General features: G+C 38.8%; 1 protein-coding gene across 2 annotated transcripts in view; it reads right to left on the bottom strand.

Moving 5' to 3' along the window:
- The window catches only part of palmdb (palmdelphin b), a 41426-nt gene that overhangs the window by 14765 nt on the left and 14304 nt on the right, over positions 1–12357 (bottom strand). The window contains exons 6-8 of one of the 2 annotated variants that reach the window (XM_008307359.3): positions 11350–11374; positions 10545–10655; positions 3980–5494 (exon numbers count right to left, since the gene is read on the bottom strand). The exons of the other annotated variant lie outside the window; for it this stretch is intronic. Coding sequence (XP_008305581.2) covers positions 4419–5494; positions 10545–10655; positions 11350–11374 — 1212 coding nt within the window. The 3' untranslated portion in view covers positions 3980–4418. Of the gene's footprint in view, positions 1–3979; positions 5495–10544; positions 10656–11349; positions 11375–12357 lie in introns of those variants that run through there. 2 annotated transcript variants of the gene reach the window in all.

Raw genomic sequence — 12357 nt, 5'->3', positions numbered from 1 at the left:
ATTATATACCTGTTCAAGATATATAACATATATGTATATATATATATATAACAATGGTTAACAAGGAAAGGAAAGGAAAGTGAACTCCTTGTCATTGTGACACACACCACTGCACACAACAAAATTTGACCTCTGCATTTAACCCATCACCAAAGTGAACAATGGGCAGCTTTAAGCGCCCGTCGAGCAGCAAGTGGGGCGGTGCTATGCTCAGAGCACCTCAGTGGTAACGTGGCAGCAACCTAACAATGGTATAATTGAAATACAATAATAAATAATAATTGCGATTGCCATCAACAACACCATACAAGGCAACAATAATTACCTGCTAATCTACTAATACTACTAACACTATCTATCTACTTCTACTAACCTACTAATTTACTAACATCCACTGTTCAGGTTTTCCATTTTGTGCTGCTACTCATGTATGTATTTTATTGTATTTTACCTATTTGTGTGTTTTTACTGTTGTTTTGGTGCTGCTGGAGCCTAAATTTCCCGAAGGGAACTCCCGAGGGATTAACACACACACATGTATATACATATACACAATATATACACGTTTTGTGTAGTATAAATATACATATATATTTAATACATATATACATATAAAAATATGTGGTACGGTTTGTCTGCTGGTCATTTTCGTGGTATGCTTTAAGAAACCTAGTTGATTTTACTTGTGAAGAAGGAAATGGTAGTGGACTTTGGAAAAGTCAGAATTTGGACTAAGCCATGAACCATCAAGGGCAAGGAGGTTAATGTAAACTGATTTACAGACAATATATTTTTTTGTATACATTGATCACATTGTGAAGAATATATTTTTCAATGAAGCTAAGATCTCTGCGTCAATGCTTAATGTTCCAACTTACAAGTGCCATAAATCAGAAGGATAGATGGATGGATTGATGGATTGATGGACTGATAGATGGACGGACGGACAGACAGACAGACAGACATAGATAGATAGATAAATAGATAGATAGATAGATAGATAGATAGATAGATAGATAGATAGATAGATAGATAGATAGATAGATAGATTCTTATTCGTTATTCTATCTTTATCTTTTTTTTGTATACATTGATCACAGTGTGGAGAATACATTTTTCAAAGACGCTAAGATCTCTGCATCAATATTTAATGTTCCAACTTACAAGTGCCATAGATCAGAAGGATAGATGGATGGATTGATGGATTGATAGACTGATAGATGGACGGACGGACGGACAGACAGAGATAGATAGATAGATAGATAGATAGATAGATTCTCTATTCTATCTTTATCTTTAATAATCCTTAGGAGTTCTCTTAGGCAAATTAAGGTCTCTCTATTTTTCTTTAGTTTACTGTAAGAGCAGCATCTTTAGCTTCCCTCGAAGTCTAGGTCCCTCAACAACGTCTCTCATTCAGGTCCACTGTCCAGATAAAGACACAGTTAAAAAAACAGTTGTCTGCCTATAGTAATTTGCATGGAGTTACCATAATCTAGTGCAATTGCCGGGGGATGAAGACGGAATGAATGAAATGTAACATAGCATATAGTCCAAAGCTGTAAATGTTTAACAAGAGACAAATAATGGGTTGGTGAAAAATGAATTTATGATAATAATATTGCAAAGGAGGCCTTTATTTTTTAATTCTCACTCTCATTTTTGCTGTCGCTGTTTAAGGTGCTTAAAAACAGAAACAAAGCTTGATCTGGCTTTTACAGTATGCTATATAGTTTGTACCATCATCAAGAACAAGGAAGCAATAAAAGAAGCTAAGGTTGCCAAAGGAGTGACTGTGATTACCAAGAAAAGATATCAGACATTAGAAGAAGTGGAAAAGGTGCTACTGATCTGGATCAACAAAAAGCAGTTGGCCCGCAACTGCATTTCGGAAATTGATTTTTGTTTTATTTGATCATGACTCCTCAGCACCGGTAAGGGTGAATGAAATTGCCTTTCCCATTTATAGCTATTTATTCTTTATTCAGTTCAGTTTCGACCTAATTATTTTCATTGGTTTCATGTATGAACCTGGACACAAAATACTGTTGAAAAAGTTTGAATAAGAGATCAACCAGGTTACAGGAATGGATAAATCTATGGGAAAGATTGTTTCGGTTTTCAAAGTTTTTCGTTCACGAACAGCCTTCAGGAACGAATTAAGTTCGAAAACAGAAGTTCCACTGTACTTTAAAAAAATGGCGGAATTACAATAAATTTTTTTATGATGATAATGATAATTTTTTTGGTCATGATTATTTAAATTACATTGAAACAATTGGGTCACATGAGTTTTTTCATTGTTTAAAATGCATTACAATGGATAAATACATTTGGGAATAACTTGGGACCTAAGCTAAAACTCAAACACAACTACATGAAAAAATATGTTTTAGACCAGGGGTCTCAAACTCAATTAACCTGGGGGCCGCTGGAGGCAGAGTCTGGGTGGGGGTGGGCCGCATAAGGGATTCCACAATAAAGCAAAAAAAAAAGTCCTCAAATGTTAACAGTTAACAGTTTTAATGATTTCTTCTAAACATGAAGTGTTTTGAACATGAATGGAACATTGAGTGAAAATCATGAATGGTTCTTCTGAACATGGCTCATCTTGCCTACTCCTTGCTGCCAGATACTTGACAGCGCTTCTTTTCACAAATCTGAACCACATTTGGCTTGAGAGAGGAAGAAGTTGAGACCCTCAGTATGGCTTGAAGATGATCATCAGTAAGTCTGGACCTGTACTTGGACTTATTGAAATTCAGCTCAGGGAAGTTGGGGGGCAATTCTCTCAAAAATGGCCCATGCTTGTCTGCTTTTTTCACTCATCTCCTAGAACTTGGCTTTGAGGTCAGAGTTGCATTGCAGGTCATTGAGCTCCATTTGAAGCACAGGAGGGGCATCTTGCACATCAAAGGTAAAGGGGTCTGCAAAAATTTGAAAAGTGGCTCTGTGCGTCTTGAAGTCTTCAAATCTGTGATCAAATTCCTTCTGTAGCTTCAAAATATCATCTCTGCGTATCCCATTTTTCTTGTCTGTGCTCGTCACCAACCTTTCTCTTCACTGCAGGCTTTGATGAAGACATGACTGGGGTATGACAAAATCTCATTGATTCCGCTTAGTAGCGCTCTTGTTTCACGTTTCAAACAAGTGTTTAGCCGGTCGGGGAATGTCAGAGCACCTACAGGTGCTCCGTCACACGCTTCTATCTGTAACAGCAGCGTACACGATAAACAGCCCGGTAACATCGCTGTTATTTTTGCGCTTGATCATGACATTTGTGGTAGAAAGTACGATAGATGGCAAGCGCAAAGGCAAATGCTGTCTGGCTGTTCATTACACGCCGTGCTGTTGTTGCAAGCGTGAAGTGCACGAAGCTGGTGTAGATTAGCCTAGCCCCGACAAGGGACGGCGCGCGGACACTAATATTATACCTTCATATTAAGGGGCGGGCCACAAAATATTGTACTGCGGGCCGCACTTGGCCCCCGGGCCGCCAGTCTGAGACCCCTTTTTTAGACGATGGGCGCCCTTTTGGCCTGTGGTTGTGCTGTCTCTCTCCAGCTCAAGGTGAGCGTAAGTGAGTGGTGACTGCCTAATCTCTTGAGCAGGGATTTAAGGAGAGTATTGAGCCGCACTATGTCCTTCTGTGCCATTCTTGTCTTTGCCACTCATACCTTTAACTGCAGTAGCAGACTGCGTTTGGTCCAACGTGGTTTGACTACGTGTTGGAGAGTGCTTTTTTTCTTCTGTTTGCTTTTTCTTGTTTTACCTTTAGTTTATTCCTGAATGTTAGACCAACACTTTGTGTTTCTTCTCAAACAATGGGGCAGACCCCTCTGGAGGGTCGCGGTGAGGTGTCAGGCGAGAGGCAACTTTCAGTATACTGTCTTTATTAATGCAAGGGTCACGGTGAGGTGTCAGGCGAGAGGTCTTTATTAATGCTTTAATGATAAACAAGCCTCAAGTCACTAGATGACAGTAGAACATCTCATTTTATTATTCTATTTTGATAATCAGTGGATCGTATGCAGAATGCTGGTGCCAGCAACTCATACAGTAGTTTATACAAATAAATAAATAGATATAACCAGGTGCTCAATAGTATTTCAATTCACTTTGCACTAGACAAAGCCAAGGGGTAAGTACCAATACATAAAAACATCAAGATTAATTTATGCTTGGAAACCATAATTAATGACAAAAAGGTCAAAAAAACAAGACAAATGAAAGAAAGCGAAATTAGTTGGCGAGTTTTAACGGCGTATATTGAAATTATTTAAGCAATAATTTAAACAGTGGAATGACTTTTTAAATTATTACTATTAGTAAGACTGCAGGTAAATGCTTCAGTATGAGTTTTTTTGTTCTTGGTGTTAATGTTGGCGCTGTTTGCATCTTTATGCGTCTCTCCAACCTTACAACTTTCTGGACTTGTGGATAAACGTAGGCTTGTGGAGCTCCGCATCCTCCCAGTACTCAAGAATGTCTTTGGAGCCTACAACTTTTGCTATTCCTGTGCTGGGTTGAAAGACTTTGCTTTTGTATCCATCTGGATGGAAACAATCCTCTACTGTGTTTTCCTCCCTCATGTAGTGAGCTCCATTATCTTCCTCATCACTGTTTGCAATAATAACCAACTCTGCCTGCACGTCTTCTTCCTCCTTATCCTCTGCATTTTCATAACCCATGAAGACTAAAGTGACTCCATCTATCTCACTAGGCAAGGTGGTGTGAAGTACAGGAGAAGCAACACTGCCTACATAGAGGGATGACTGATAGTTTTGAGTACCTGTGGTTCCTAGACCAGTATCAGAATCATTTTTAGTTTCCAGGACTGAAGGACTGTTGCTTTTGACACCCTGACTGGGTGTAAGCACATCTTCGGACCATCTTTCATCCCTTTTATCAGTCATGGTATCACTGAGACTTTGGCCTAGACCTGGATACCTGTCCATATAGTTGTGGATACTTGATATAGTCGTACATTGTCCTGGATTGTGGCAGTAGGAATGTTTTGTCTCTTCTCCTGGCATGCACAAAATGGACTCCTGTTGTTCAACATCATGTTTGCTGGGCTGAGTTTCTTCTCTTTGGATTTGAGATGAACTTTTGCATAGCACGTTGCCCTGGCAGGAGCTGGACTTCACTGTTGTTTTCTGTGTTTTATTTTGCATGTTGGATTTTGATGGCCTGCTACTTCCTGCGTAAGCAATGGCATAGACAGGGTCGTGATATTGTACCTCGAATGGAAACCTGTTCTCGCTTGCTTGATGCAGCAGATCTTCTACTTCCCTCAATGTCATCTCTTCAACTGCTGAAAAGCGGCTCTCAGCATTATCAGGATGTAACGCGTACACAGATTTGCGCCCATCTTCAAACACTTTGAAGCCTCTTCGCTGGACGATGTCCGGAGTAATGGAACCTGTAGATATCACTCGTTTTTGTCCTGTTTTCTGGTCATGCTCCACATTTATCTCAATGGCGAATGTTGCTGAAAAATATGACAAATATTGTCAAATGTGGGCACATTAAAACAATATTGTACTTATATGTTTGTGTTTCATTCAGTTACATAGAACAAAAATGTTACTCAACAGGTTGAGGAAATTGTGTTATGAAGTATTTGGAGTGGCAATGAAAGTAAGTAATAACTTGACATTTTGTACAATGTGGATATGATTTAATGAATACAATCGTTACCATAAAAAAGGTAACTTGACATTTTGCACAATGTGGATATAATTTAATGAATACAATCGTTACCATAAAGATAATAATTTCTCTTGTTGTATATAACGTGTACCTAATGTAGTTTTTATCTGGTTCGTATAGCTGTGATGTATTAGCACATTTCTTGACATTGGACATTTGTGCCACAGTCTGTTTCTTTGCAGTGGAAACGTCCACCTCTGCATCAGCACGACTGATCTACCCAGTATATGTATACACAGATGCACTCCTTTCACTCCTTGCCACATTAACATCGCTCCCATGCAGACCTTCCAGCTTTTGTTTTCTGACTGCTTCTCTGATCTCGACCTGACCTGCCCTTGACCTTTGCCTCTTCTCAGCCCCAGTAAGCTCACCAGCCTTCTGTCCCTGACTATGATCCTTGCCTGTTGTTTCCCAGTCACTCGTCAACCTGTGCTAACTGCAGTGAGCCTGTTAAAAAATAAAAAGACCACGGTGCTATTGGGTCCTCTCCATACCCATGACAACTTGAAAAGTAACTTAAGGCATTGGATTTGTTTGTGTAAAGTATTTCAGGTTGTTTGTGACGTGACTATAGGTTGGTTAATGTTAGTGCGACAAAGGAAGAGATAAAAGGCAAATTGATATTGTATTTTATAGCTTTTCTATAGTTAAAAAAATGAGATTGAAGTCACCTGTGGTATCTTTTTTTTTTAATGTAGGTCACATTTCTTAATGCACAATTTCTGACATCAAGTCAAAACATTCTCTTCCACTCCCTTGAGGATTATAAGAAGTGAAGGGAGGGAGTTTAGTGTGTTTTTAAGGATAAGTTAAGTTATTATATTCTTCCCACTTTGTTGTCTGACACTTTTTTTTTTCTTACACTATCTCTTCTTACTCTTCCCTCTTAATCAATTGTTGTGTGGAGCTTGTAACCTGAGCAATAGTTTTTCCACTTTGTCCAATATACTGTTTGTCTTTGATCTCTGCTTCCTGAAAATCTACATCAGTTTAATTAGCACACACATATTATTCGTGTTCTTCTCTGTCATTACCTTGCTTCATATCCACTTAAGTTGTTTTTTATTTCTTGCTTTGTACACTTTTAGAAACTCTGCCTGAGAAGACTTTTATTTATTCCATCTCCAACAGGATAGAATCTTGAAGTCCCATTAATTATTTCTCTATAATATCTACTAGCCCTGTACCGTTACCACTGATGGTCCCTACCACTAACTCCTAACATCCCCATCATCTCTCTAATGTACAAACAAACCAACTTTCATAGGGTATCCTAAAAGCCCTGGTTTTTAAACCTTTTTTAGTCATTGTTCAAATTTGGAGGCCAAGATTACAGAACTTGGGGATGTGCATCCTTATGTGCAGCTTAGTTTTTTGGTTTTGGTTTTCAGGTTACGGTCAAGTGGGGACTATAGGCTGAATGAGGAGGAGGCTGAAGTGTTCTTTCTAGCATTCAAGGCAGGCTTTAGCGATATAACCTATGTCCCCTCACAGCCTCTGTCTTCGGGGCTGTGTTGGCTTAGTGGTTAAGGAATCTGGGTTGTGTCCACAATGTTTCAGCTTCGAGTCCACCAGCTTCCAAGTTGTCACTGAGATGAGACACACGCTGCTCCTCGGGCAGCTTAAAGCTGCCCACTGTTCACTTTGGTGATAGGTAAAATGCAGAGGTCACATTTTGTGGTGTGCTGTGTCACAATGACAAGTAGTACTACACTATATTGATACTTTCCTTCCTTCTTGCAACGAGCAATCCCGTTTATTCTTTGTGTTATCTCCGAAGTGCTTTAATAGGTTGACGGGTGTCTTTTCTGACCTAGAATTCCTCTTCTACCTTTTTTTCCCTCTTCTTCATGTTCTCCATTTAATATTTACTACTTCATACATGTGAGTCTTGATCTTCTGGAGATGTTTTTCTGTTTAAAGCGAGCCGTGGCACTCAAGAAAAAGCTAGAATGGGAGCCTGTGCTTGCTCTGTGTGTGATATAATCGGGCTTTTAAGAACATCTGTCAAGTCAGTCAAGTCAATTTTATTTATATAGTTAAAATAAACAAAAATACATTTGCTTAAATGTAACTTTTCAGCAAAACGCATTCTGCTGTACTTACTTGCTAAAATCAATTCAATATAATAATAAGAGCAGAAGATTAAGTGGTGGAAACTAAGGAAAGAGACATGTTGTGAAGACTTCTGGAAGGAAGTAAGGAGGTAAGGAGTGAGGAATTCCCAGATGATTGGGAGACAGCTGCAGTGATTAGGGAGACAGGTAGGAAGGTGCGTTGGGCAGAGAAAGGAGGACAAAGAGACCTGGTGGTGGAATGATGAGATCCAGGAGAGTGTGCAGAGAAAGAGATTAGCGAAGAAGAGATGGGATAGTGACAGAACAGAAGAGAACAGACTGGAGTACAAAGAGAGGACAAGGGAGGTGAAGAGGGAAGTGGCCAAGGTCAAACAAAAGGCATATGAGGAGTTGTACGAGAGTTTGGAAACAAAGGAAGGAGAAAAGGAGTTGTATAGATTGGCGAGACAGAGAAATCAAGCTGGGAAGGATGTGCAGCAGGTGAGGTTGATTAAGGACAGAGAGGGGAATGTGATCACAAGTGAGGAAAGTGTGCTGAGAAGATGGAAGGAATACTTTGAGGAGTTGTTAAATGAGGAAAATGAAAGGGAAAGTAGAAACGAGGAGCCAGAGACTAGTAGGAAGAAGGTAGATCAGGTTAGAAAGGATGAAGTTAGAAAAGCCCTGAAGAGGATGAAGAGTGGAAAGTCAGTTGGTCCTGATGACATACCAGTGGAAGTATGGAAGTGTTTAGGAGAAGTGGCAGTAAATTTCCTGACTGGTTTGTTTAACAGAATTTTAGAGACTGGCAAGATGCCTGATGAGTGGAGAAAAAGTGTTCTGGTGCCAATTCATAAGAAGGGTGATGCACAGAGTTGTAACAACTACAGAGGGATAAAGTTGATGAGCCATACAATGAAGATTTGGGAACGAGTAGTTGAAGCTAGGTTGAGGCAGGAAGTGGAGATTTGTGAACAACAGTATGGTTTCATGCCTAGGAAGAGTACCACAGATGCAATATTTGCCTTGAGGATGTTGATGGAGAAGTACAGGGAAGGTCAGAAGGAGCTGCATTGTGTATTTGTAGATCTAGAAAAGGCATATGACAAAGTGCCAAGGGAGGAATTGTGGTTTTGTATGAGGAAGTCAGGAGTGGCAGAGAAGTATGTTAGTTTGGTGCAGGACATGTATGAGAATAGTACAACAGTAGTGAGGTGTGCTGTTGGAAGCACAGATGACTTAAGATTATCTTAATGGTAAAAGTAAGTAAGTTGGAAATAATTAACTTGATGACTTACTTACTCACTTTCTATATTCAGTTTATGCATATACATAATAATAAAATATAAAAAATAAAATAAAAACATGTGGTATGGCGAGGACCCAACTTGTGCCCTCTGCCCAGCTCCAGCGACTCTCAACATCACATTTGGACCATTACAAGGCCATCCTCAAACAAGGTTGCTGCACCTAGAGGCACAACCAGGTAATCAAGAGTCTGGCAGCAGCTCTTGAGAGTAAAAGAAATGCCATTAATTGCTCGCCCCTGAGAGCAACCAACCCCATCAAAGCACCAACACTCATCCTAGAGCAAGCATGTCCAAACTACAGCCCGGGGGATGCCCGATTGGCTTTTTAATCTGGCCCACCAAAAGTGTCCAAATTGTTTTATTCATTTCTATTATCACTATACTTCTGCCTTTTCCCTACGATGCTTGCATTTCTCTGTAGATGAGGTAGAAAAGGCTTAAGCATTTTAGCCTTTATGACTTTCAGAAAATATTATTTTTAGTTCATACGAATACTCTGACTATTTGCTCCGGACCTGGGCCGTGCCTGTCGTAGAGGGACGGAGAAAGCCAAACCATGCCCTACCATACCAGAAGCTGGACAACTAGTCATGGCGCAGGATTGGAAGACACTAGTTGATATTGTCCAACAACTATCTTCCCAACAGAGATTTTAGCAACCACCCTGTCCAACAACTATTTTCCCAACAGAGATTTTAGCAACCACCCAAAGACCAGACTTTGTATTCCCCTTCAATGAAGTCTGTTAACATCATAGAACTTATGGTCCCATGGGAGAATGCAGTTGAATAGGCCTATAAGCGCAAGAAGCTGAGCTACACAGAACTGGCAGCAGAAGCGCAACAGTGAGGATAGAAGACAAGAATGGAAGGATGTGACTTTTCCACCATGAGCTCCTAAAAGATCTTGGTATCCATGGACAGGCTTTGTGACAGATAATTACATCAGTCGCCAGTAGGTATGGGTGAAACGAAAGGATCCTTGCCAGGACCCGCTCACTTATCCCTACCTACTCTACCTCCCACTTGAGAACCCAAGTGAGATCCCTCGAGGAGGAGGGTTAACTGTTTAGCCCTAGGCTTAAATCATGGGAGAGGATGCCCCTGCCTTGCATAGTCGCATGGGCTTCCCACCTTAAACAACAGGCAACACTCATGATTGGGGTAAAGATACAAGCTCAGGCTTGATCACTCTGTAGTTGGGCAGTTTTGATTAGGGTGTGTATTGTGGAAAGGCCGAAACACCCCCTGATTCAAAGGTACACTACTGATGATGTGTCCCAAAATTGACACCCTTCAAATGGCTGAGCTATAAACCCTTTTACCTTTTTGAAATCATTCGAACTAAATCTTACAATTGTATGATCATGTAAAAAGGCTTTTACCTTTTTGAAATCATTTACAATTGTATGATCATGTAAAAAGGCAGAATATTTAATAGGAGAATATGATACATGTACCTTTCTTTTCCTCATCAACGTCATGTGTACACAGTATTGGCGATTGAGCCGATACCTGGTGAACAAATGGTGTTAAATCTTGGCTGGGTGATTGGAGCTGATGTGTCACATCTATGGAGAAAAACATTTCTCAGTAAAATCTAATACAATACAATAAAAATCCAAAGCAATATACAGTACAGTCGCATGATTACATAAAACAAAAAATCTTTATCCTATTCATCAAAAGATAACAAACAATGTGGTTGATTAATATCCCGTTATCAATTCTTGCTTACACAGGATGGCACAAATACTACAACATTAGAAAGAATAGAAATTCTGTGCCTAAAACTTTTTTTAAAATACATTTGAATGAGCAAAAATACAACTACAACATTACCTTCTTGTGACTTAATGTATTTGTGTTGTTTTGCAAAGACAAGCATTTAATTGCAACATATACACATTATCCGTTACTGTCTAGAAATACATTTATAATTAAGCAAAAAGTTTCGAGTTATAAAGTTTCGAGCTTTGATATGGTTTGAGTTAGCAGAAGATGAAAGTATGAAAAACAACCCAACTTATGTTAGAATTAAATAAATAACTTAATGTAAATTATTTTTTGCTTGTTATTAGGTTAAACACGGAAAGGAAAATTAAAAATCTTATAAAGAAATTATAAATGTACGTTACAATAACACTGTGTTAATATGTTGAATGGCAAAGGTGTAGTTATTTATGTTAATTAAAGCCAATAGAGAAACAAACTCTTTCCATGCATTAAGCCATAGCCAAATAATAAAGAAGTCCAAAGGTTTACCTGTGTGTTTTTCTGCACTTAGCTCCTATAGATGTGAAGACAGTGAGGAGTCAAAAAGGTGAGAGATGCAGGGAGTGAACATCCTGTGTTGCTGTGAATACCCACAATTCATTACCAATCCATTTACCAAGCAAAAAGAAGGCGGTATAATGATTAAAATAATAATTTAAATAAATAATTTAAATCAATTATATAATTTGGACAAGTTTGGTGGCCCCAGATAAAAAGCCAAACGGGCTTCATCTGGCCCCCAGACCGTAGTTTGCCCATGCCTGCTCTATACAGTAATATCAGTGATAGAATCAGTGAACGGGTGTTCCTCTTGCAGTAACCCAAGAACATTGAGCACTTCTTCTGTGGCCCAAGCGCATCTCCAAATGCTTATTGCTAGTCAATACATTTAAATGTGACTAAAAAGTGAAGAATTTAGCAACATAGTAGTAAATTATAGTATAATTATAGTAAAGTAGTGCTAAAGTTCTAGTCACCAAAAAGTCATTTGTGTGTGTGTGTGTGTGTGTGTATATATATATATGTATGTATATATATATATATATATATATATATATATATATGTGTGTGGTGTGTATATATATATATGTGTATATATATACAAACTATATATATAGATGAACAACCTCTTGGTGGTTAATAAACAAGCACCTTTAGTGGTAAATATATGATAACTATTTATTTCTACATTTCCACATTCTGCTGACACAACCAGCAATAGGGAGATGAGATGAAAAGTCTGATCCATGGACGTTGGCATACAAAATAGCAGAGGCTTAATTCGGACCCTAACCACAAGTAACTTCTGTAACTTCTAAAAAAACAACTAAATGAAGCACAAACATTTGATATTGATTTGTTGATATTACTTTTTTTTTTTAGTGGTTCCATAGTGTAGCTATTAGTGGTTATCACACCTGCCCTACATATCTGTGATAATCACCTGCCATATATATATATATATATATATATATATATATATATATATACACAGAG

This window comes from Cynoglossus semilaevis, chromosome 3 (assembly GCF_000523025.1).
Source record: "Cynoglossus semilaevis isolate Cse_v1.0 chromosome 3, Cse_v1.0, whole genome shotgun sequence".
Taxonomy (NCBI): domain Eukaryota; kingdom Metazoa; phylum Chordata; class Actinopteri; order Pleuronectiformes; family Cynoglossidae; genus Cynoglossus; species Cynoglossus semilaevis.
Note: the sequence above shows the minus strand (reverse complement) of the source record. Positions and strands in the feature narration are given on the sequence as shown.